Source organism: Ostrinia furnacalis, unplaced genomic scaffold (assembly GCF_004193835.3).
Source record: "Ostrinia furnacalis isolate ACB-3 unplaced genomic scaffold, ASM419383v2 OfSCF7299, whole genome shotgun sequence".
Classification (NCBI taxonomy): domain Eukaryota; kingdom Metazoa; phylum Arthropoda; class Insecta; order Lepidoptera; family Crambidae; genus Ostrinia; species Ostrinia furnacalis.
Window position 1 is genome coordinate 37,998 of NW_021137538.1, and position 26,318 is coordinate 64,315.

General features: G+C 43.5%; 1 protein-coding gene across 1 annotated transcript; it reads right to left on the bottom strand.

The window, feature by feature from the left end:
• Positions 1 to 589: 589 nt before the first annotated feature.
• LOC114363796 (3'-5' RNA helicase YTHDC2-like) lies at positions 590 to 23,704 on the bottom strand. The gene is made up of 18 exons (XM_028319617.1): positions 23,620 to 23,704; positions 23,426 to 23,505; positions 22,328 to 22,714; positions 21,548 to 21,695; positions 20,674 to 20,821; positions 19,701 to 19,876; positions 19,133 to 19,269; positions 18,550 to 18,691; positions 17,659 to 17,935; positions 16,396 to 16,615; positions 14,849 to 15,439; positions 13,587 to 13,724; positions 12,637 to 12,800; positions 11,352 to 11,512; positions 9,976 to 10,248; positions 7,982 to 8,307; positions 6,688 to 6,827; positions 590 to 5,336 (listed from the first exon to the last, which is right to left on the bottom strand). The coding sequence occupies exons 1-18, from the start codon at positions 23,702 to 23,704 to the stop codon at positions 5,159 to 5,161; spliced, it is 3,771 nt and encodes a 1,256-aa protein (XP_028175418.1). The 3' UTR covers positions 590 to 5,158.
• Positions 23,705 to 26,318: the final 2,614 nt, after the last annotated feature.

Here is a 26,318-nt window from a genome sequence, read left to right on the forward strand (position 1 = left end):
GTCAAAAATAACCAATCATGCAGCATTTGGACCTCGCGTCTACGTATTGCCATCTGGCGGATTTTTTATTCGCGAAAACCCTCATTGAAACATATCGCACAATGTACCAGTGGTTTTCAATGCGTGCATCTACATAAAGAGCAAATACTCTGAAGAGTCCTTGTTACTTTACAAGTGTTATTTTAAAAGACTTACACCTCTAAAAGAGGTATTTTCTCCTGCAAGTAAGTAAAAGCGAATCTTCCTTAATTTTGAAATAAATGAATGGTTTCAAATTAATTGGTTGATCTTAATGTTAAGTATTGTTAAGGGTATTGCTAAGTACAATAAGTATATTATTTTGTACAAAGAAAAACTAAAAGACTTGATAAAGTGTTTTTTAATGTTTACTTTTTGCTATTTTAATCATCATCATCATCATCATCATTTCAGCCATAGGACGTTCACTGCTGAACATAGGCCTCCCCCAATGCTTTCCATGTTGATCGATTGGTAGCGGCCTGCCAATTGGTATTTTAATCCTATCTCAGAATATATCAAAATGTTACAAACACGATGAAGAAATAAAAATTGTGATTCTGCTCTTGAATATAGTTTATTAAAATTGAAACAACTTTCGCTTATTATGTGTTACATCTTGTCTGTCCATTACAGTCGGTATGAAACCGATTTAAAAAGTTTGAAATTCAAAAACATGCTAGAATATAAGTGTTTAAGTTCTCCAAAGGCATTTGAGTTACTGCGGTCTTATAATTAATTTCTCCGTACTTTTTAAGGCCCTCTCTTTTCCGCCTCAGTTAAATGAATAAACGTTTATGTTAAGATATAATATCCATAGACCGTTAAAGTTAATGGGGCGATACATTATGTACAACAGGACTCAGTCTTGCCGTTTCTTCAGAATTAAGACGAAAAAGAGAAAGCCTTTTTTTATTTTATTGATATCAAATAGTCGTTGCGCAGTATTGTGGTCTATTTGTTGGGCTCTTGACAGAATAACTGGTATCATTGCAGTCATAATATTAATTGTATCATAACTGCAATTTACAAGTCGAATGGTAGCCCTACTGTCTTAGAGCCGTCTGTTTATAAGTACCAACCTTCTTCCATCACAACCCAGTTTGGTTTAAACTTTCAAAAATATTGATATCCAAATGTGCAATGTAGTGAAAATATATACTATAATATACATAGTATACAATATAACGTATAACAATTACTTATCCAACTACCGGACTTCTAATTCAACTTCAAAGGTTAGTGTGTAGTTATGTGGTATTGCTATTCGTATAACATATGGGTCTATTAAAGCATTCATATGGTAAATTTAAGATGGTATAACATTCCAACGATGACTTATAATGAATATAAAATGCAAACGTAATAGATAATATCAGTTTATTTATTTATAACAATCATGCGATTGTGTTTTTAACATCTTATTTCATTTCATTATTGCAGTGCTACCACTAAGTATAGTACGTTTTAAATTATATGTCACGAATGAATAAAAAAAGACGACAGATACTATATCTTTGATATTGTCTATGCTCCTGACAACTCCCTACATAAGTAGGCATTAAGTTATGATGTCGTTTTGCTCATTCGCGACAACAACAGAAACAAACTATAAATTAATACACAATATAAACTATCATAAATATGTAAAAACAGCATCACAAAACATGCAATATAAATAAATCCATCGAACTATCCCTGTAGCACAGGTTACATCACTCTTACAACTATTTATATCTTCGTGAGAATACTTCAAAGTGCACTATCGTAAGTATAATTTTATTTTTTCGCTCGAAATTTGAGAAAATGTCATACTCTTCTCGATTAATTTATTTCCAAGTGAGTTTTTACAACATTTAAAAAACATTATCTACACATAAAAACCGTTTACATCTGTGGTATATGTATATTATAAAATGCTGTCTACACAACAGTCGTAGAAAAAGATACAGAAATCAATCAACACAAATTTAAAACAAATGATGCGTCTTAGGACTACATATTGGTCCACCTAAAGCTTTGATAAAATAGTAACATATTATTTCATATTAAAACACGGCAATTTACTTCGTTTGGTGTCAAAAGTAGACTTCACGCACCATTAAACCTATATTTACACAAGTTGCAGGTGTTTACCCACTATAGATGGACTACACTGAACCGTCCCACCCGTGACATTGACAGGGGGGCGCCACCGTCAATTCCGGAACGCCAGTTCCGATTTTTGCCACATTGGAAACTTAAAGTTGAACGATGGTGGCGCCTTCCTGTCAATGTGGTGGTTGGGACGGTTCAGTGTAGTCCATCTATACTTATAAAATCTTCTAGTACCTAAGGAACAAGCATTAATCCTGCGAGGGCATATTCTAAAAACTAACTCGGTATTACTAACACCGAGTCACGGGCATAGTAAAAACAGGACATATACGTTATTCTACTAAATATTCTTGTAACTCATCAACCATCCATAATCACGCGACACTGGTAAAATATTGCAAATAATTTGGTCTTAATTTTATTTTATTGCAATTTTCACAATTTTAAAGTTAAAACTAGCGATCAAACAATATGTTTATTTATGCATCTCAGAGATAGTATCGGAGCTAAAATAACTTAAAATATACATAAAAATATGAGCAAAACAATGTGTAGGAAAAATAAAATTAAGTGGTACTTAAAACAAATCTATAGTTAAGTTAGTATAAAATTAATTACTTTAACACTTTTTTAATATAATAATAAAATTGAAGTATACATATAAAAGCCAATACAAACATTCCTGTTCTCATCATGGTAGGCAAGCTTTTTGGAAATCTAAATATCATATTAGTATAGTATACTAATAATTGTCGTTAGCATCACAACAACTAAATAAACTAGATATTATCAAACAATAACTACTCCCAATAACACGTGAGAGGCATACCTACTTGTACTGTTTGTGTGAAATGCATGGGACAGTAGTTAACAGCTCATAAACTATGGGTATAATGAAATACAGTTTATGAGTCTACAAGCATTATAATGAGCTGCAACAAAAGCTTGTAAATTTTTCATGTTGTAAGAGAGTTATAGATCGACATTCAAAGCAGTTATATTGATTACTTAGATTAAAACAACTGGCCAAATACTGACACCACGATAAGTCATCCACGCACTGGATATTGGGACTTAGCATCATATCTATAAGTCACAATTTTGCTGGCTTGGGAAGAATGGAAGAATTTAGTATAAATATATTACCTACTCGAGTATTCTTAAAAACCTGGAAATTGTAAGTATGTATCTTTGCAGGTTAAAAGAGTTAAAAAATACTGATACAGAGTTTTAGTTAGTAATAGTGGGGCATTCAAAACTTGGTTTGGCTAATAAATACTAATTAAATAATGAAAACGAACGACCTAAGTACGACATATAACAATTAAAATATTATAAAGAAGGAGTATAAGTAAGATCCACATGTGCCACTTCCTAATTTTCTATAAAATAAAATGTTTAGCTGCTTTAATTTTAAATATTATTACTTAAAACTTTAATATAGTGTAACATGCCTGCATGTTGTTCCTAAAATAAACATTCAAACTAATAATCAAAAGAAAGTACCGCATGTGGACCTAAAGGCATGTATAGTTTTAAAGAGTATTACAGAAATAGTAAGAGATATAAAAGAGAAATAGTAGAACATCTAAACAGCTGCTTAAATTTCGTGTGACATAAACGTGGCAACTGCACGATTTTTTATAGGTTTTCCTGTTTTGGCCTAAAGTTAAATACTATAAGAATTCGTACAGCTATTATGTTTGCACACACAATTTAGTTTATATGACATCAGACCACTATCACTAGTATAATTTCTGTTGTTGCATATAAATAAATAAATAAATAAATAAAAGTGGGTGGTGTGGTTCCGTGGTGTATTACGGCTCGTGTTTCTGTATGGCGCGGATGGTGCAAACCTGAGTGACGCAGTCGACTCAACCGCTAGCTGTCTCAAATACGGGATAATCCCCGGTGCTGATGGAAACAATGATCAAAGTAACAAAGATCCTGACGCGTTCAGGGAATTCGATCGAATCTGAGTGACGAAGGACTCATAGGGTAACTTGGATCCTGACGCGTTCAGGGAATTCAAACGTAACTGAGTGACGAAGGTCACTCACTCATGCGTTATGAAACTTGAAGCTTAAAAGGGTCGGGAAAACTACTCCCGGGTGGTGTAGTTCCGTGGTGGTGTGTCACGGCTCGCGCTTCTGTATGGGGCGCGAGTAGTGATGGTAACTCGTTAGCTGTCCCAAATACGTGATAATCCTGGGTGCTGGTGGAATCCTGACGCGTTCAGGGAATTTGAGGCTTAAGCGACTCACGCGCCAGCTGCAGCCCCATGCGTGGTATCCCCCGGATGGTGTAGTTCCGTGTTATGTCACGGCTCGTGCTTCTGTATGGGTCTGGGGTGGTGCGGATGGCGCGGGTGTGACGCAGTCGACTCAATTAGTGTCTGAAATTTGTGATAATACCGGGTGCTGGTGGAAATAATGATCAAAGTAACAAAGATGAAACTGAGTGACGAAGGTCATCAAATTTGAGGCTTAAGCGACTCACGCGCCGGCTGCCCCATGCGTCCGATGCACTCTTAGTGTCTTACGCGCCGGTAAGACACTAAGAGTGCATGCTGCTGCTCCTCGCGTGGTATCCCCCGGGTGGTGTACTTGTCTGTTGTGTCACGGCTCGTGCTTCTGTATGGGGCGCGAGTAGTAACGGTAACTTAATAGCTAGCTGTCCCATATACGGGATAATCCCGCTAAATACAGTAACAAAGATTCTGACGCGTTCAGGGAATTTGAGGCTTAGTGTCTCACGCGCCAGCTGCCGCCCCACGCGTGGTATCCCCCGGGTGGTGTAGTTCCGTGTTGTGTCACGGCTCGCGCTTCTGTATGGGGCGAGTAGTGATGGAAACTCGCTAGCTGTCCCAAATATGGGATAATCCTGGGTGCTGGTGGAATCCTGACGCGTTCAGGGATTTCGATCGAAACAGACTGACGAAGGTCATCAAACTTGAGGCTTAAGTGACTCACGCGCCAGGTGCTAGCAGCTGCAAGCCAGCTTCACGCGTGGTATCCCCCGGGTGTAGTTGTCTAATGTGTCACGGCTCGTGCTTCTGTATGGGCCTGGGCTGGTGCGGCTGGTGCGGATGGTGCGTGTGCCGCGTGTGGCGGCGCGGCGCGGCGGCCAGCAGCGCGCGGGCGGCGGCACAGCACAGTTCCGTCCCGTCGCGGGCGCCGGCCGCGCGGGCGCCTCCCGCGAGAGAGTTGGTTATGTGCCTGCAAGGAACAACAGCTGTAGATGCTGGATTTTTTAAAAATATTATTGGCAGGTAGCGAATAGCTCATAAGATAAGCCCCCTTAATTGATGTTTATTGTCCGTGGTGCATATCTTTTCATAAAGGTTACTAAGTACATATGAGCTTAAGACTCGGTTTTCAAAGCGGAGCGTCTGTTGAATAACGAAATCCGATCGATTATTCAAACACAACTCCATTTTTGTAAAAAACGAGCTTCATTACAATAAAAAACAAACACAAAAGACATGAATCGTCATATGGGCTTAAAAACAATGGCACAATCCACATCTCGTACTATTACAAAATGTACAGGGTATATCCATCACTCACATGGCTTCATGAATAAAATTTAAGACGTTATTAAATGCGGGACACCAATCACAATAGATTCATTTCATTTTATTTTTCGAGACGAAAGTGTTAAAATTTCTTGCATCGCTAAACAGACGACACGGTACCAGGCCTGTTCATCTCCGCGAGTTTACATCGAAAACAAAACACGCACGATTGCCCCCTACAAGAGTACTATTCGACAAGGCCTCAAATACGAGCGAACATTGACTCACGCACGCGTATTCTTGTGTATGATGGAAAAAAATAAAGAAAATGGTGTACTAAATACTGTGCAGTATTTAACTGCCTAAATAATAATAAAAACACAGAATGTACTTTTTTAAGTTGCCTGAAGACACTGAGAGGTAAATAAGTAGTTAATATTATTCATGTTAATTCATGCTAAATCATGTATTTCCTCCGCCATTTTCTGCAGATTGGCACCTCACGTCACATCATTTTACCGAAGTCAGCCCTATAGCTTCGGCGCTGTTCGGCGCAGTACCGATCACTGACGTTTGTCAACAAAACTTCTGACAAACTTGCTTGACTCTTGAGACAAGCTAAATTACACCATATTGTTAATGACATTCAGCATACATTTTTTTAAATACCTTCGCGAAGTAAAACTTCTGTACGTAGTACTTATTATTATTCTGTGACGGTACATACAAATAAAAAGTTGGGAAGCTACTACTGTGGCGTAATTACAGTCATGTAAATCATCTAAATATATATAACTCAAAGGTGACTGACTGACATAGTGATCTATCAACACACAGCCCATACCACTGGACGGATCGGGCTGAAATGCAGGTAGATGTTATGACGTAGGCATCCGCTAAGAAAGGATTTTACGAAAATCCACCCCTAAGGGGGTAAAACGGGATCCATGCGTACGAAGTCGCGGGCAGCCGCTAGTGTCTTAATAAGGGTTATATCGTTGCGTATGTACCGCATGGTATAATAATAGTCGTTTACGTCGTGGTGTGCTTACCGTATGGCGTGGTGCGGCACGTGCTGCGTGCTGAGCCACTCGAGGGCAAGTGACGCCGGCGGTGAATCCTGTAGCCGCGCGCAGCCTAATAAAGCCCCGGCGCGCGCGCAGCTAAACACTACTACCACGCGAGAGCCCTCCTGGTGGCAAATAAAAAATAAATAAATAATAAAATAATTTATTCACAGAAGGATTTACAACAACAACTTAACTTAATAAAGAGTAATTATTTATGTACACCCGGCTTTATGGTTCTTCAGTGTAAAGATTGGTTTAAAATTAGTATAAGCAGTTTGGCAAAAACGTGTATGTAACCAACATGGAGAAATAAAGAACTTTAATTGGTTTATAATTGGTATTTATTATGTAGTTTGTAGTTTGGCAAAAACGTCTATGTAACCAACATACAGCAATAAAGAACTTTAATTTGAACGTGTATCTAATCAAGTGATCAAGTTAATGAGACATGTATCACTTGGAAGCAACATTAACGTTTGAAAACTAAATGGCGCTGTACCTTTTAATCAAATCAAAAGCAATCAAAATCTATAAATCTATCAGTTTAGAATGATACGAGCTTGGCAGTGACCACCGACTTTGAGTCGGCCAATAGTTGGGCCCGATACTAATTTGTATGAATAATCAATCGGTTTAATGTGCGCACTTTTATACATCTCTATACTGATTAACAGCCCGACCCGCAAGGCGGTGGTCTGCGCCTAGGCTACAAAAATACACTCGGCATCAAATAAATCGCACCTCCCGCAACAAGCACTTCTCAAACGTATGCATCCCCGCTTCCCACCAACATTGGTTCCATTTGAAAGCCTAGTTCTAAACTTCATTTCATTAAAGGAAAGGTTTTTACCCCAAAAATGTGTTTTTAGAAGGATCCAGAGTCACTTTTTCAAAAAATAGGTAATTACGCTTGAGCCAATTTTTATGGCTATAAAACTGTTAAATTGGGATTAATCGCTATCCATCTGTTAAAAAGGACACGTAAGATCATTATTTGGTTTTATAACCACAAAAATTGGTGTGATTGTTCCCAGAGGTGAGCCCCAAGTGAGGCCTTTTTTCAAGTCACATTTATGGTATCTGTTAAGTGTTTATAAAAAAATTAAATGTGTTTTTCTTTAAGTTTATTTATTGGGCTTTCAAATAACACCATTATTGTTGGGGCACCATGATTGTGTCAGTAGAAAATCTTTAAAGTTCGCATCGCGGAAGGTGCGATTTATTTGATGTTGAGTATATATTTAAACATTTCGTCAAACGACATGGTCATCCTCACCTGTTTAACCTTCAGCAGCTTCTTAGCGGTGGCCTGCGCGAACGGATACACTCCAGTCGCCTGCGCCGTCTCCAGCGCGTGCAGGTCATCGACCCGCGACAGGAAGTACCGCGCCTCGGGCCCCGCGGGCCCCGGGGCCCCCGGGCCCTCCGGCGACGCGGGCCCCGAGCGCCAGGCGGGCCCGCGAGCGCGATTCAGGGCCGCCGCGAATTCTGAGTGCGGCTCCTCGCGCCGCCAGCCGCCCGCTTCTACTGTCAGCGGTTTGGGCCGTTGTCCAATGCCGGCTGGCTGGCTGAGACCCACGTTGCGCTCTTCGGCGCCTAGCACTGGAATTAATGATGATTTTGATCCATAAGTACCAATAAAATGGGACCATAAAAGCATTAGATTAAATGCTGTTGAATTTGACATTAAACAAATAAAATTAGAGAATTATAAATGAATCTCTTGGCCTTTGGGTGATACTGATCCTAATCACATAAGTCTATGAACAAAAATGTTAAATCAAATTCCCTTCTCACACTGCTCGCTACGCAATAATTCACTTTTGTATCCTGCATAGTTCAGTAATTAAAAATAGAAAAATAAATTAAAAATAGGTTCAATTGTAATAAATTGGTTTGGTCTTCGAATCGCCAAGCGTTGGTGCTGTCTATACATACCTTGAACTACAGCAGCCAAAATCTGTTCATCCAAAGGCGTAGTAGATCTTGCCGGGTTTGACATGCGTCTCACAACCAAGGCACAGAGCTTCTGACGTAAGTAATATACGCTGATGGCGTCAGAAGCGTCAGCCGCGAACGCCGTCCAGTCTTCAACCATGAGCGTGACATGTTACATACCTTGAACTACGGCAGCAAAGATCTGCTCATCCAGCAGTGTAGTAGGTCTGGCCGGGTTTGACATGCGCCTCACAACCAAGGCACACAGCTTCTGACGCAGGTAATAGACACTCATAGCGTCAGAAGCATTTGCTACGAAAGCTGTTCAATCGTCAAACGTTACGATACATACCTTTGACCACAGCAGCCAAAATCTGTTCATCCAAAGGCGTAGTAGGTCTTGCCGGATTCGACATGCGCCTCTGATGGCGTCAGAAGCGTCAGACGCGAAAGCTGTCCAGTCGTTAAGCGTTATGATACATACCTTGGACCACAGCAGCCAAGATCTGTTCATCCAAGGGCGTGGTAGGTCTTGCCGGGTTTGACATGCGTCTCACGACCAAGGCACACAGCTTCTGACGTAAGTAATATACACTGATGGCGTCAGAAGCGTCAGCCGCAAAAGCTGTCCAGTCGTCAAACATTGCAATACGTACCTTGGACCACAGCAGCTAGTATCTGTTCATCCAAAGGCGTAGTAGGTCTTGCTGGGTTTGACATTCGTCTCACAACCAAGGCGCACAGCTTCTGACGTAAGTAATATACACTGATGGCGTCAGAAGCGTCAGCCGCGAAAGCCGTCCAATCGTCGAGCGTATACGTACCTTGGACCACAGCAGCTAGTATCTGTTCATCCAAAGGCGTAGTAGGTCTGGCCGGGTTCGACATGCGTCTCACAACCAAGGCACACAGCTTCTGACGTAAGTAATATACACTGATGGCGTCAGAAGCGTCAGCCACGAAGGCCGTCCAGTCGTCGAGCATATACATACCTTGGACCACAGCAGCTAGTATCTGTTCATCCAAAGGCGTAGTAGGTCTGGCCGGGTTCGACATGCGTCTCACAACCAAGGCGCACAGCTTCTGACGTAAGTAATATACACTGATGGCGTCAGAAGCGTCAGTCGCAAAAGCTGTCCAGTCGTCAAACATTGCAATACGTACCTTGGACCACAGCAGCTAAAATCTGTTCATCCAAAGGCGTAGTAGGTCTGGCCGGGTTTGACATGCGTCTCACGACCAAGGCGCACAGCTTCTGACCTAAGTAATATACACTGATAGCGTCAGAAGCGTCAGCCGCGAAGGCCGTCCAGTCGTCGAGCATATACATACCTTGGACCACAGCAGCTAGTATCTGTTCATCCAAAGGCGTAGTAGGTCTTGCTGGATTCGACATGCGCCTCACAACCAAGGCGCACAGCTTCTGACGTAAGTAATATACACTGATGGCGTCAGAAGCGTCAGCCGCGAAAGCCGTCCAATCGTCAAGTGTGAGCGTGGCACTGTCGGGCGCGGCGTCTGCGTCAGCGTCGGAGTCCGAGTCCGAGGATAGTCCAGGAGGGTTGGCGCGCTGGGTTAATGCACCCGCTGGGAGGCGTAGCGGGCCTGGGGATGAAAATAATGTTATTTAGACGATTATCACACTGCGCCGCGCTCCGCCGCGGTCCGCGTGATTTCATATAAAAAATCCCGCGCGCAGACGCGTTGTCAGTGTGTTGTGCCGCGCGTGTTTTCTATACAAACTGAGGTACTTGCATACAATGATTAAATCTGTCGTCCCGCGTACGCAGTGTGATAATCGCCTTATTAGCTGTGACTGTAATTTCGTTAACCTAGTTTTAAAAAATCTCTAAGGCAGTTAGCGGGCCACGAGGGACATGTAATCACGTTCGATTATTTCTAAACTACACATTACACAAGATATCGAAAATCTTCATTCTTAATGGGCCGGTCACCGGGCCGCGTTAAAAAAATGTATGAAAAATTTAGTTCTTGAAAGTTCCCGCTAGGGTCGCTGAACAATCCGTCATACATTTAATGACTTTTTTTGTAAGCGCGTTTGATGTAAACTCACACTCAGCTCTCTGGGTGTCCATTTTGGAGCAAACTAATAAGATATGCGTTTAGGAACACATATTATGTTCTTCTAACATTTTAACTTGTTTTTATTCATAGGATAGCCTTAAAGTGACGGGAAAGTAAAAGGAACACGTGTAGAAATTTTTCATTATATTCTTTAAAGGTTTCATTGGGTTGAGAAACAAACCGGGTTGCAATCTCTATTCACGAGTTCTATCATGGCCGCTATGAGTTGAAGTTTTTTAGTTATGAGGATAGGAGGATAATTAGTAGAATATGAGGATAGTTAGGAGAATATCAGGATAGGAGGATATAAATATCTTTCTATCTATCTATCAATCTCACACAGCGCCATCTAGCCCCAAAGTAAGCAATTAATATGCTTGTGTTATGGGTGCTAGCTTAACGGACATACTACTTAAATACTTTTTTTTTTAAATACATACATATTATACATAGTAACACCCAGACCCGTCACAGAAATTAAAATTCATCATTTCAATTTCTGCCCGGCCGGGAATCGAACCCGGGACCTAGTTATCCGTTCTGAACCACTAGACCAAACGGCCGACTGATTGGATAGGATGAGGATAGTTAGTATCTTGTCATCTACCGCCACTGACACCCACCTCCGAACAGAGCCACGGTGAGCGGCGTGACGAGCGTGCAGCAGCGGATGAAGCAGAAGCGACCGGCGCGTGAGATCTCTTCGAATGCCACCCAGTCTGCGGGCAGGCTGCGAACCGCTGCCTTCGCGCTCGCCGCGCCGCCGCCGCGGTGTAACGTCGAACTGCAACAATATTAGCAGCTGTCAGTCTCCATTCAGACGAGCACGACCAGGCCTGTTCATCTCCGCGAGTTTGCAACGAAAACAAAACACGCGCGACACCTCCTGAGATCACTAATCGACAGGACGAACACGAGCGAGCATTGGTGTAATTAATACTGTGCAGTAATATTTTAACTGCCTGAATAATAATAGAAACACAAATGTAATTCATGCTTATTCATGTATATCCTCCGCCATTTTCCGCAGTTTGGCACCTCACGTCACACATCATTTTACCGAAGTATGGCTTCAGCGCAGTACCGATCACTGACGTTTGTCAACAAATTGGTGCTCGACTCTTGAGACAAGCTAAATTACACCATATTGTTAACGACATTGAGCACAATTTTTTTAAAATACCTTTGCGAATAAAATTTTCTGTACGTAGTACTTATTATTATTCTGTGGCTCGTGCGCAGGCCGCCGGCCGTGCGGTCCACGCGCGCCAGGCACGGTACATGACGCCCCTAGTGTGTCACCTGGGGTGGAAGGCGACGCGCGGCTCGCGGCTCGTGCGCAGGCCGCCGGCCGTGCGGTCCACGCGCGCCAGGCACGGTACATGACGCCCCTAGTGTGTCACCTGGGGTGGAAGGCGACGCGCGGCTCGCGGCTCGTGCGCAGGCCGCCGGCCGTGCGGTCCACGCGCGCCAGGCACGGTACATGACGCCCCTAGTGTGTCACCTGGGGTGGAAGGCGACGCGCGGCTCGCGGCTCGTGCGCAGGCCGCCGGCCGTGCGGTCCACGCGCGCCAGGCACGGTACATGACGCCCCTAGTGTGTCACCTGGGGTGGAAGGCGACGCGCGGCTCGCGGCTCGTGCGCAGGCCGCCGGCCGTGCGGTCCACGCGCGCCAGGCACGGTACATGACGCCCCTAGTGTGTCACCTGGGGTGGAAGGCGACGCGCGGCTCGCGGCTCGTGCGCAGGCCGCCGGCCGTGCGGTCCACGCGCGCCAGGCACGGTACATGACGCCCCTAGTGTGTCACCTGGGGTGGAAGGCGACGCGCGGCTCGCGGCTCGTGCGCAGGCCGCCGGCCGTGCGGTCCACGCGCGCCAGGCACGGTACATGACGCCCCTAGTGTGTCACCTGGGGTGGAAGGCGACGCGCGGCTCGCGGCTCGTGCGCAGGCCGCCGGCCGTGCGGTCCACGCGCGCCAGGCACGGGTACAGGCCTGACACGAGGACGGCCTTCACCGCGTGCCAACGCTCCGAGTTCACGTTTACGTCTTTAATGTCGCCGGGGCCGCGCGCCTGAAACAGATGACACGAGTTAATAGGTTACTATCACGTTTAGAACGGATTTATTTCAGAGCACACAGAGACTTCATGAGATCGAGTGATTGATCCAGAAACCTGGAAGCCTTACATTGACAGCGGAGTGCCAAATTCAAATATTAAATTCTTGCGTTTAACCAAAAAGTTTCTAACTTTCCAACAATCACGACGCTCTTGGACGATTAATGCGACGACGAAAAAGCTTGTGATGCTGGATGAAGATGTTCGGAATATCACGAACGGAGTGCCATAACAATGTGTCCATACTCTAAGAGCTCGGTATCACTAACAACTCCATAAAGTCGTCGAGGGAAAGGTGACTGACCAAGTAAAGACCGCAGTAGAAAACCGCGTATGTAACTGCACCAATCAGTCTACCAACAAAAAGAAATAGTGGGAGATCGTGCGGAGAGCTGTATTTACCTACAACCCACGTGAACGCCTCAATGTGAACCAATCAAAGAGAGCTTAGAATGTAGTTACCTTGACGAGGCAAAGTGCCCGTAACTGGGCTAACAACTGCGCGCGGTGGCCGACGCTCATCTCCATGGTGGCGCCGCAGATCAGGTTCCTACAATTTAGATGATGATGCGATGACGTCAGAGCTAGACAGCCAGTGTTACCTTGACGAGGCAAAGTGCCCTTAGCTGGGCTAGAAGTTGCACGCGGTGGCCGACGATCATTTCCATGGTGGCAGACAGATCAGGTTCCTACAGTTTAGATGATGATGCGATGACGTCAGAGCTACACAGCCAGTGTTACCTTGACGAGGCAAAGTGCCCGTAGCTGGGCTAGAAGTTGCGCGCGGTGGCCGACGATCATTTCCATGGTGGCGCCGCAGATGAGGTTGCGAGCGCAGAAGGCCCGCTCTGTACCCGCCGCTCGGGCCGCCTGCCACGCCTATAGCAACAAAAACAATCATTCATTCATAGGAAATTTTTTCTTATCTACTTACAATCCAGTGCGTGGTTTACACTAAAGCCTGGTCCGTGAGCACGTAGAATCCCGTCCAATGACCCCAAGCTACCCATCCTTATCGCTCGCGCGTAATTATATTGCTATCGCGACTGTGCGACGCGCGACCGCAGTGAGTGTGCGAGCGCGACAGCAACATAATTACGCGCGAGCGACAAGGATGGGCAGCTTGAGGTCATTGGACGGGATTCTACGTACTCACGGACCAGGCTTTACAGAACCTTGCTACCTCTGGAATGGAGACCACTTACTGGAAAACATAGCGTGCGACGTCGACCCACAAGGTGGACCGACGACCTGATAAAGGTAGCATAAAGGCGCTGGATGCAGGCCGCTACCAACCGTGCGATGTGGAAGTAATTGGGGGAGGCCTATGTTCAGCAGTGGACGTCTTATGGCTGAAATGATGATACAATCCAGTCTCCACTACAGAACCTTGCTGTCCCCTTTATTTTGTCGCGGAGGAAATGCTTTTACCACTGCCGGGAGACAGGGTGGTGTGTGAGATTTCCGACGCTGCTTCGTCCTGAAAAGGACGGGGTTACCCACTAAAACTTCCGCGGCGTTCCGTCATCGCCCGAGTAGTGGTGTCGCGAGTATCTGGTCGTAGTCTTATGCTCGTATTCACAAACATTACTATGAGGTCTCACAGTGCGCGTGGAAGCACAGTGTGACACACGAACCAATCACAGAGCTCTATTCAAAGCTGTACGTTTGATTTGCTGCTTCACTTAAGTAAGCATCCTTTGACGGGCAGTAGGCTTCCGCGACAAACCTTGCTGCCCCTGGAGTGGACGTTATAAACTGGAAAACGTAGCGTGGAACGACCTAATAAAGGTAATAGAAAGAGGTTGGATGATCGCTACCAATCAGTCAATCTGGAAGTCATTGGGGAAGGCTTATGCAAGGCAGTGGACGTCTTGTGTTACAATCCGTAAATCTAAACATTCTTCGAAATATTTAAATCATATCCAGAACAGTAATCTGATTTCAATGACTGGCTTAAAAACACATACTCAATACTAAAATAAAGATTCAAAATTACTCACCTGAAAAGCTCTCAGCAACGCCATATGGTCAGAATACGAGTCAGCGGCGAACTCCTTTCTCGACACACTTCCTCTCTTCCTGGTTTCAGGGCTCATCGATATCTGGAAGGGCTCGCGATTGGCCAACGCACACACAATCGTCAACACTGGGTCCAGGCACTTTAGCACACACGCGTATAACAACATCTTGCCTAGACGCGGCTCCACTGTCAAGTCCAATAAATGCTGGCCGATTTCGGTCAAATCTTCAGTAGGGGTCAAAGCACCGAGAGTTTTGAGCAAGGCGACAGCGTTTCGCACCGCTAAGAACGACGGGGGTTCCAATGCTCGTGATAGGAAGTCAGCTATCGGCGTATTGGGCGGGGCCAATAGCTTCGTGTGGAGGCACAACTCTTGCAAAGGCACACGGAGGATTTCTGGTATGGCGTGCAAAGGGAGCGCTCGGGCACGTCGTTTTGAGCACAAGTGGAAGGCCAGGCCGGGGCGCGTGCGGCCGGCGCGGCCCGCGCGCTGTTGGCAGCACGCGCGAGACGTCCACACGCATTGTAGGGAGCACACGCCGCCGCTGGACTCGTAGTATTTTTCTTTCACCTGGGGGAAACGATAAAATTGACATTGCTATGCGATATTATGATACTACAAGTCTAGCACATAACAGAATTAGTGCCTGAGGAACGGGAGCGGCACTGAAACATTTCATGTGATTGTGTTTCATACTATGTAGTAAGTATGCTCTGCCATTTCATAATGTAGCTCCCATGCCATAAGTTTGCTCCGGCGTTTCTTCTCAGCACTTGCCATATGTTTGTCTCGAAGCACTGGTAGGGCCCAAAAGATAAGGAGACATGTAAAGTGCCCCATAAGGGCTACTTTTTCTTTTTTTATTATTTTCTATTGACGTTCATAAGTGCCACTTGTGGTCTAAACTGAATAAATATTTTTGATTTGATTTGATTTGATTTGATTTGATTTGCCGCTCCATAACTCAGGTACTCAATTACATATACGTTACACAGAAAATTACACAATAGTTATTCAACATACAGGGACAAACACACATTTAAGTAAATGAGGTATAGAGATAATTTAGGCTGAGTTGCACCAGCTAACTTTAACCGTAACTATGTATAACGATACCCGCTGCTTTTTGTATGGAGTTTGACAGATTTTGGACGTTTGCTAAAGTTGAAAAGGGTGAACACCTTCTGGACGAGGGTCTGTGTGTGACGTAGGTCCGCGACACGCACCTTGCAGGAGTCCACCACGTAGACCACGTCGTCGATGGTGACGGAGGTCTCGGCGATGTTGGTGGAGATGATGACCTTGCGAGCGCCGGGCAGCGGGTTGAACACCTTCTGGTCGAGGGTCTGTGTGTGACGTAGGTCCGCGACACGTACCTTGCAGGAGTCCACCACGTAGACCACGTCGTCGATGGTGACGGAGGTCTCGGCGATGTTGGTGGAGATGATGACCTTGCGAGCGCCGGGCAGCGGGTTGAACACCTTCTGGTCGAGGGTCCGTCTGTGACGTGGGTCCGCGACACGCACCTTGCAGGAGTCCACCACGTAGACCACGTCGTCGATGGTGACGGAGGTCTCGGCGATGTTGGTGGAGATGATGACCTTGCGAGCGCCGGGCAGCGGGTTGAACACCTTCTTCTGGTCGAGGGTCTGCATGTTGCTGTGCAGCGTGAAGGTCTGATACTTCAGCGAGGCCATTTCCGTGTCGCTGGTTATCATGTCGCGGAGGGTTACGATGTCGTCGTATCTGATGCAAAATAGAACGCCTCAAGTTAGATACAGTCAGTGTCAAATAGTTCGTGTCACCCAAAGTGGCCAAAAAGTCGATAACACAACCCCATTTCAATGAGGGCTATCGTTTTTATACTTAACAGTTGGCACCCCTGGCGATTGACAGGACCTTACTCTACAGTGGCGCCATCTTGATGAGTGCAAATACGATAGTCCTCCTACCACTTTAGCGCTCACCAGTTGGTGCCACTGTCTTCGCGACTAGCAAGTGACAGGACCTTACTCTACAGTGGCACTAACTGGTGAGCGCTAAAACGATAGCCCTCATTGTAACAAAGACGTTGCGAAGTTTTGGGCTACTTTGGGTGTCACTAAATATTTGACGCTAACTGTACGTCACAGTAACAGGCATAGATGGCGATAGATCGTAAGGTGAGCAACATCCACCCACAATAATCCACACTGTTTAGAACCACGACCACTCTGTCAAAAGTGTAACGACGGAGGAGTCGGAGACAAGTGGAGTTGTGAAAGATCAAGCAAGATACGGCAAGTGGAATCTATAGGCATCTAGATGCTCAACTACGGACTGCTATAAGCTGATGATGATGACGATCTCTGAAGGTTAGCTGGTAAACATACTTTTGCACTGAGCTGAAAACACTAGCAGATAGTGACTTGATATAAATAAATTATATTAGATCAATTACGGTTCAGTGGCAGCGATGTTTGCTTATGGTCAATTCCTGTCCAATGACAGTTTAACCTTCCCCCGGGACAAATTTAACTTTCACTGGTTGGGTTTTTATTGGCGGTCAAGCTGTAAATCCTGGCTACACAGGAGTTGCAGCGGTGGGAAACGAGAGGTGGGAATAGTCCCGTTTTTTGCTCACTGCCAGCTATCTTTATGAGGTTGTCAGTTCATTAAACTGCCCCTCAGTTTCGTCGTTCCCGTCGATCACTACTTTAGCTAAGACATTATTTCTACTCAAAAACTATTTTACTCTACCATCTGTCTCACAGAAACCGATCACAAGTCACAACAAGAACTAAACTTACCCAGGCAGGAAAATCAGGATGCTGCCTTTCGGCAAGTTCAGATGAATGTGCTTCACCAATGCCAACATCAGGTCATGGTCAATCAGCTCCTCGGAGAAGGCATGGTGGTATACATCCAGAGCGAAGGCGTCTGCCGCGGATTCCTCCTCGACGTCCTTGGTGGCTTCGCCCGCATGGTTGAACGAGGCCAATAGTTGAGCGCACTCAGTGTGCCCGCTCTCTGTCGCGTAGTCGAACGCTGTCTTGCCGTTTGAGTCTTTTATTGTGGGGTCCGCGCCTGGATGAATACGAACAAAATATTTAATTTATAGAGGGTTGGAGAAAAAAATATACAAGTATCATTACCTGTGCCGCGCTGCACGCACGTATTAATGTACCATTTGTAAGTATCATGTGCCACACAATACCACTAATGACTCCTTGTATACGTGTTATAATTTTCAACAGTAATGTACCGCTTATAAGAGTTATGTACCATGCGCGGACACAAATGTACCTCTTGTATGTGTCATGTACCACAATGTACCCTTTGTACGTGTCATGTACCACAATGTACCTTTTGTACGTGTCATGTACCATAATGTACCCTATGTACGTTTCATGTACCATAATGTACTCTTTGTAAAAACTCATAAAACTCATTTATTTCTGTAAATAGGCTTTAAAAAATCACTTTTACACGTCCCAGTATTAACTCTACCACTGCTTCAGTGAGTACGTGTTATGTATTACAATATACCCTTTGTACTTGTCATGTACCACAATAAAATTTACCGCATGTACGTATCATGTACCACAAAGTACCTTTTGTACGCGTCATGTACCATAATGTACCTCTTGTACGTGTCATGTACCACAATGTACGTTTCATGTACCACAATGTACCCTCACCGATCTGCAGTATATTGGCGGCGGTCTCAGCCAAGCCATGGTGCGCGGCGGCCATGAGCCCGGTTCGGCGCGAGCGCGAATGCGCGCAGTCCACGTGCACACCTTCTGACAGGTACATGTAGAGGATTTGGCAGAATGAGTCCTGCGGGAGAAACGCACGTTAGCAGACAACACGGTTTTGTTGAAAAATAGCAACTGTTACAACTAGATAAAATGCCACAGTGTTTAGCTTGATGTGCCTTTCTAAAATCTAAATGGAAGGGGGAAGCCCCCTTCTCCCTAGTACGTAATGTAACTGGAATACGTAAGTGCTCATGTACAGTCAGCGGCACGGCATTTGGCCCAAGCCTAAATAACCAGATATGAGGCCAAATATAGGTGTTGTATACCAAGTTTCATGTGACATGTTAACAGAACGTTTGTTTTTGTTAATTTAAGAGGCATAAAAAAAAGCTTGTTCAGGACAAAGATGTTAGCAAGCGAAGTGGCATTGAGCTTGCCATATCTATAGTAGAATCGAATAATAGTCAGATGATTCTCGAATGAAGACCACATCTTGGTGTCCTCCCGCCGTGGCACTCACCAGGCTGCCGTCCTTGAAGCAGTCGTCCAGGAACTCGTCCATGTCTGCCTGCAGCGCCGGCTCCAATGCTTCTTTCTCTTCGCGTGCCGGCTCCTTGCTGCTATTATTGCTACTATCAGGCGCGGTCTGCTTCTGACCTGTTGAGGTAAGACCAGGTTTAATCACTGAACATCGAAACCAAATAGTCGGCAGCACTAAAATAAAAGGCCTAAGCTAAACTTGCGCGAGACGTCGAACGCACGTCGCCTGTGCCCGCGCCACTCATATTTTTTTGCGATAGAAACGCGCAAGTTTTAGCGTAGAAGTAGTAGAAGAAAAGAAGAGGTGACTGTACATTGATATGTCACATTAAATGATGAAATTATCCGAAGTTCAGTGTTGCCATCCCAAAAATGCCAGCATGAGCGCTAGTGTCAGATAGACCTGAATTTGATTTTTTTAAACAGAAAAAATACAACTGAAGTCAAAGCTATAAATTATGTTTTTAGTGTTCTTTTTGCGTTGCCATCATCTCCATACCATAACTCACCAGACCTGTAACTTGTAGACACTTTTCACACTAACATACCTTCCAGGTGCGACCAGTAGCTGTTCCCAGCCTTCAGCTTGGCCTTGAGTTCGGTCTCGAGCTGCGCCATGCGCTTGGTCTTGTAGTTGGTGATGCGAAGGACATCTTCCAGGTAGTACCGCTGGACTTCGTGTAAACGCCCCGGGATAGTCACCACGGGGCAATTGTTGAAGTACCTGAGGAAGACAAAGTGTTGACACTTTTCGTCGCTTAATTAAGGCTTGTTACAGACTGCAAGACCGCCAGCCAGTTGACGAATTGTTATTTGAATGCGGTTCTTATGCATAACCTCATCAAAGCTGCAAACCGACTGCAAAGCCCACAACATGGTCAGTTTTTTTTTACTTTAAAAAACAAGGCATTATACTCGTACCTCACGTCGGTGAACACGTGAGCCTAACGCAGTTTTAGAAAATGAAACATAACTACCAAATAAGACGCTTCACTTTGCCTCCAAGAAGTTACCTCTGTGGTTGTGATCGTCTTATGGGTGACGTCATTATCTTGCAACAATGAACATGGTGGTTGTTAAGTGTGTCCTTCTGTCCCGGCAGGCCGTCACGCATCGCGATCAGCAAGAAGTCGCTGAATTTGTTCCGCTGCTACGCACACATACAAGTCTCCCTACCCTGCTTCTCTTTTGTTCCCACAGAGGAACAAAGAGATGTGACTCACCGTGAGAATATCTGCGTGTCCATAGTAGCAGACATGAGGATGAGCTTCATGTCCTTTTGCCGAGGAAGGGCATCCCGCAGCGCGATCAGCAAGAAGTCGGTGAACTTGTTCCGCTTTTGTTCCCATAGAGGAACATAGTGGTTCAATGTGACTCACCGCGAGAATATCTGCGTGTCCATGGAAGCAGACATGAGGATGAGCTTCATGTTCTTCTTCCGGGGTCGCGATTAGCAGGAAGTCGCTAAACTTGTTCCGCTTTTGTTCCCACAGAGGAACAAAGAGGCTCAGTGTGACTCACCTTGAGAATATCTGCGTATCCATGGTAGCAGACATGAGGATGAGCTTCATGTCCTTTTGCCGGGGCAGGGCGTCTCGCAGCGCGATCAGCAAGAAGTCGCTAAACTTGTCCCGCTCGTGCACTTCGTCCACGAACACGTGCGTCACGCCTGGTCAAGGAAAGTTTTATTTTTACAAATCATAACAACATTAAAACACATTGGTTTTGTTCCCCAGTCGATGAAGCACCTGATGTCGTGCCCTGAGTGCCCAAGCAACTGCACTCGGGAGGATTTGATGAGTGCTGCTGACAACGCCACTCTTGTGGCGGAGTTTTGGGCTGACACTGTGTAGGTTTGTTGTCGACACGAAAAGAAGAAGATTAAAACACACAGTGTCAGCCCAAAGTTGTTTCAGCGATCACGTGTTCACGCGGCGCATGCATCGCAGATGTTTGACAATCGAAACTTTAAACGCTAATATGATGTGACCGCTTACTTACTCCACCTTTCGTGTTCCGTGATGACCAGTAACTTACTATAGTCTGGTCTGTTAGCACGTAGAATTTCGTGCAATGACCCCAAGCTACCCATCCTTATCGCTCGCGCGTAACTATGTTGCTGTCGCGCTCGCACACTCACTGCGGGCGCCCGTCGCACAGTCGCGACAGCAATATAATTACGCGCGAGCGATAAGGATGGGTAGCTTGGGGTCATTGGACAAAATTCTACGTGCTCACAGACCGCGCTTTACAAATATTTTTTATCTAATACGGTGTTCGGTGAAGGTCGCGGGAAGTATCGCTGGACCGATCGTTGTAGAAATCCTTGGGTCCCGGTGTTTGTCCAGCTGAAACGAATGAACAAATGAACGGTGTCCGGAGACTCCGCACTGACCTGCGAGCGCGGTGTCTCCACCCATAAGCGTGCGTAGCAGTACACCGTTGGTACAGTACGTTAACACAGTACGCGGGCTGACACGCGACTCTAAACGGATCTGGTAGCCGATGGACTGGCCTATCTTCTCCATGCGCTCGTATGCCACCTGCAAGAAACAAAAGCTATGTTTAAACACGTCATATCTCGAACATACAACACACTTGATCTGTACAACAGTACTCGCGATAATGAGTGAGTTTCTGTGCTAGCCTCGGCACTAGGTATTCTTATGCTAACCACTCACCCACTCGGCAACTGATCTACATATAAGCTAGTTACTTACCCACATGGCTATAGTATCTGTTAAGGTGTGGTTAAAATAAACTCTTGAGTAAGATTTCTCACGTATATTTCAAGTAAAATAAAACCTATTACAAATCAAACAGTCATGGCGAGAACAACCGAACAACGAACCAAAAACAAACCCCTGGCGGTATTCAAACGAACTATTTACCTTTTTAAGAATACCACGCAAAGATATTAAGTATTATAAAATTTACATCTTAACACTCCCACTTAAATTTTAGAATAATAACCTACTTAACTATAAAAGCTTCAAAACAACTCACTTTCCATTCAACATAAATAAATAACTATGAAAGACACAGCTTCTGTTAAAAAAAATGTGCGAGCTGGTTTGAGCTTTCTACATATTTAACACAATACATACGTTTACGTTTTAAGACGTGTTTTGTATTTTACTATATTGCCCTCTGTATCTCTTTTTATACAAAATACCCTCTTTGAGGACACTCTTCTCTCATGTTTCTTATCTACTAACTTCCATGTTTTATTTTCTTCTAGCGACTGTATTTCTGCCTCTATAGCTTCTTTCCATTTACTGCCATCTCTGCAATTCATAGCTTCTTCATATGTAGTAGGTATATCAAATTCAACGAAATTCGCTTCTTCATTTCTGTGCCTTCTAGGTCGCAGTGTAATATTTCTTGTATCATCTTCAGATATTATCTGCGAAGGCTCGTATGTTCTATCATTGGGATCTTCGTGTGTCTCTACACTTTCAAAACTTGATTCAGTAATATCTTGGTTGTCTCCTGATATTTCTGGACTTTCTTCATTTCGATCTTTTTCTTCAGTAATAGAAATTGTAGTAATATTTTTCTTCTGGACCGGTAAATTGTTCTTATTGAAGTATACATTCCTACTTATTTTCCCACTTTCATCAGGTTCACATTTTCCTCTACCAGATTTATAAAATTGACATCCTTTACAAATGAAGTTGTCAACGTCTGTCAATGTTACTGGAATTGCACCATTCTTACTCAATGTCAAATTCAATAAGGTTTTAATGTTCAGTCCATAAAGATTGTTCTGTTTCAATGTTGCAGTCATTACAACAATATTGTCTTTTAATATTAGGGCCTCTCTGTTCTTCTTTACAATAACATAGCCTTTTCTAGCTGCCATACCTTCTGAGAACAGATTCTTTTCTAGTTCTGGCACATAAAGCACATCTTTTATTATGCTTTTCTCCCACTTGCCATTTACAAATCTTCTAATCAATATGTTTCCACATCCCTGCACTGCCAACTCCTTATTATTTCCCAATATCACTTTTTTATTGCTACCATTCTGGCCATATTCTATTAGCTCACAGAAATAATCTCTCCTGAATGACATATGTGACGAAGCACCACTGTCAAGAATCCATTCATCACATGATGAAGCTGATGTTTCTGATTGTTCAGCACTAAATGCAAGCATACTTTGCTCTTGAGGTTTCTTCTCAGATTTCTTTGGGGCTCTACAGTCTCTTGCGAAATGCCCTCTCTTGTTGCAATTATAACATATAAATCGATGCTGATTATATTGTACTTCAGGATTTTTCATAGCCACTAAAGCACTCTCAACTTCTTCTTCATTTGTCAGGCTTGCTTCCTCATCCAATAATCTCGCTGTTAGGTTTTGTATCGTTTGAGATTTTGGGTCTAATGACAACCATGCCTGACGTAGAGAGCGATACTTTGACGGTAACGTACTCAAGATCTTTGTCATAATGGCCGTATTACTTATTTCTTCGCCACTCTCTTTTAGTTGTTTAGCAAGATTCTCCACTTTACAAATGTGCTGAGCGATGCCATCTGTAGGTGACATTTTATACTGATAAAATTTTTCATGTACCATCATTTTGTTCAGCTCAGACTTTTGCTCGTAAATAGATTCCAACTTTGTCATGACTTCCTTGGCTGTTTCACAATTTTCTATTAAGGATATTTGATTTAAATCCATGGACGATGTTAACAAAAACATGGCCATACCATCGTTTTTGTCCCATTGGCTTGTGTCACCCACCCTGGGTTTCTCCTCATCAATATTCAAGCCTTTAGCCTTCAAGGCACATTTAATTTGGAATTTCCACTGTCTAAAGTCTTTCCCGTTGAATTTTTCGACCCGCATGGAATTTGTGACTTCCATTTTTTTCGAACGACACTTTTTCTGCTCTTTACTCAATCCGTAGGTATTAACGTACCTGGGCCCATAACCTGTTAAGGTGTGGTTAAAATAAACTCTTGAGTAAGATTTCTCACGTATATTTCAAGTAAAATAAAACGTATTACAAATCAAACAGTCATGGCGAGAACAACCGAACAACGAACCAAAAACAAACCCCTGGCGGTATTCAAACGAACTATTTACCTTTTTAAGAATACCACGCAAAGATATTAAGTATTATAAAATTTACATCTTAACAGTTATCATTTACCACGCTCTACCTACGTCATTTACATACAGAACCCACAATTCAAATTCGCTTCGTGCTTTGCCGTTTTTATGGGCCCGATGTGGCGTATGAGCACTTTATGCGCCATACAAACATCCTGATGGCGGTACTTTTGGCATTTACATTTGATTGTATCGTGCACTTTATTTTTTTATCTTGCAGTTCGATTTTGTTACAGTTACTTTAAGGCTGAGTTGCACTAACATTCTTTTAGCTATAACAGTAACCGGTGTTTTTGTATGAGGTTTGACAGACTTTTGACTTATGTTATAGTTTTGTTTGACGTTTATTATGTGTTTTTAATGCTAAAAAAGTGATTTTGTATTTTTTCTCATAAGGCTCCACTGTCAGTAAAGTCCTGTCACTAGATGGTGACGCAAACTGGTGGGCACATTTCCGGTTAACTCTGAATAGTAAGCATTCAAAAATGCGACCCAGAAATTTATTTCCTCACAAAGGTACCCGAATCTGTGAGCCGTTTAGTAAAAACTTGTCAGAGATATTGACAGCACCACAATATGATAATTTCCTCAATAATAAAATTTATCTATACATTTTTGTTACAGAATAGCATTGTGTTGGTTCAATTTTATGTATGTTATCCATACATTATTTTATTGCACCTACACTCTACAGTCGTCTGTATAGATAGTGCCATCCACGAAGATGCGCCCCACCATTCGTCCTAATCATTTATATTATAGCATATGCATGCTTCCGATAATGTTTGAGTATCGTCGGTACACCCAAATGCACACGCACACTACAATAACTCGCGACTGACGACGCTCGGATCAAACTCCTCGCACCAAGCGCTTCTCTCGACCAAAAATTGGTGGGGCATGTCTTCGTGAATGGCACTATCTATATCTTGTACTGGAGATAAAGTTTTGTCTGTTTGTATTAATAAATTATTGTGTCCCAATTAACTCTAACAATGTAAAGTAAATGAGCAGCTACCCATTATTTAAAAGCAATCCGCTCGAGCAATAACAGTACGAGAAAAACAAACCAAGCTAGTTTCTGTTGCAAACATTGTTATCGTAAACCTTTCGGCAGGGTTGACAAAACTACAAAAATCCCGAAAAGAATTTTGAAAATATTTTGAAGTACCTAGTTAAAATTAAAAAGGAAACTGACTTAGAAGCATTCGAGTTGATCCAAAAAGTAGAAAGATTTTACATAAACAAAACAGATCAATCTAATTTAATATTTTTTTATAATTTTAGTCCATACATCTGACAAAACTTCTTAGTCATTTTCAAAACTTATAAAATCGTTAAAGCACAAGCTTACCTACTTATTGATCTAATGTAATTGACGCCTTACTTTTAGCAGCCCTAACTAAAACACTAGGATGTGAACAAAAACTACAGCAACAACTTTCCGCTGAAAAATTTACATTGCAACTCGAAATGAACTTTGTCAGTTCGGAAATAGGGTTTGAAATGGAGACAGGCGTTGGAATTAAAGTTAACTTTTTCATAGAACAACGGAATACAATTCTAGTAGACAAAAGCTTGAATTAACCGCTGACGGTTCGCGGCTTCGTCGTGCTTTACTCTTAATTTAAGTGAAATTTTTGGAAGTTAAGTGCTATCGTAAGTTGAATTAGCTTGTAACGGAGAAAACAAATTAAACACAATACATCGTTTGATAGCTTCTATCCGCCGCTTGATTTGTGTGAAAGTGAGAGTGATCTTGAATTTTATATTAATTTTTTTACCGAAATATGTCAAGAAACGAAAGTGTATAGTGTGGAAAACTTAGGTTGAGTTGCACCATCTTACTTTTACTTTGACAAACGTCAAAAATCTGTCAAACTCCATTACAAAAAGCACTGGTTATCGTTATAGTTACGGTCAAAGTTAGATGGTGCAACTCGGCATAAGCAAACAAAAACTAAAACCCAACTACGACAAAAAACGACGCTGAAAAAGTATAAAACAAGATTTTCAGAATACTGAACTGAACAAAGTTGCTAAT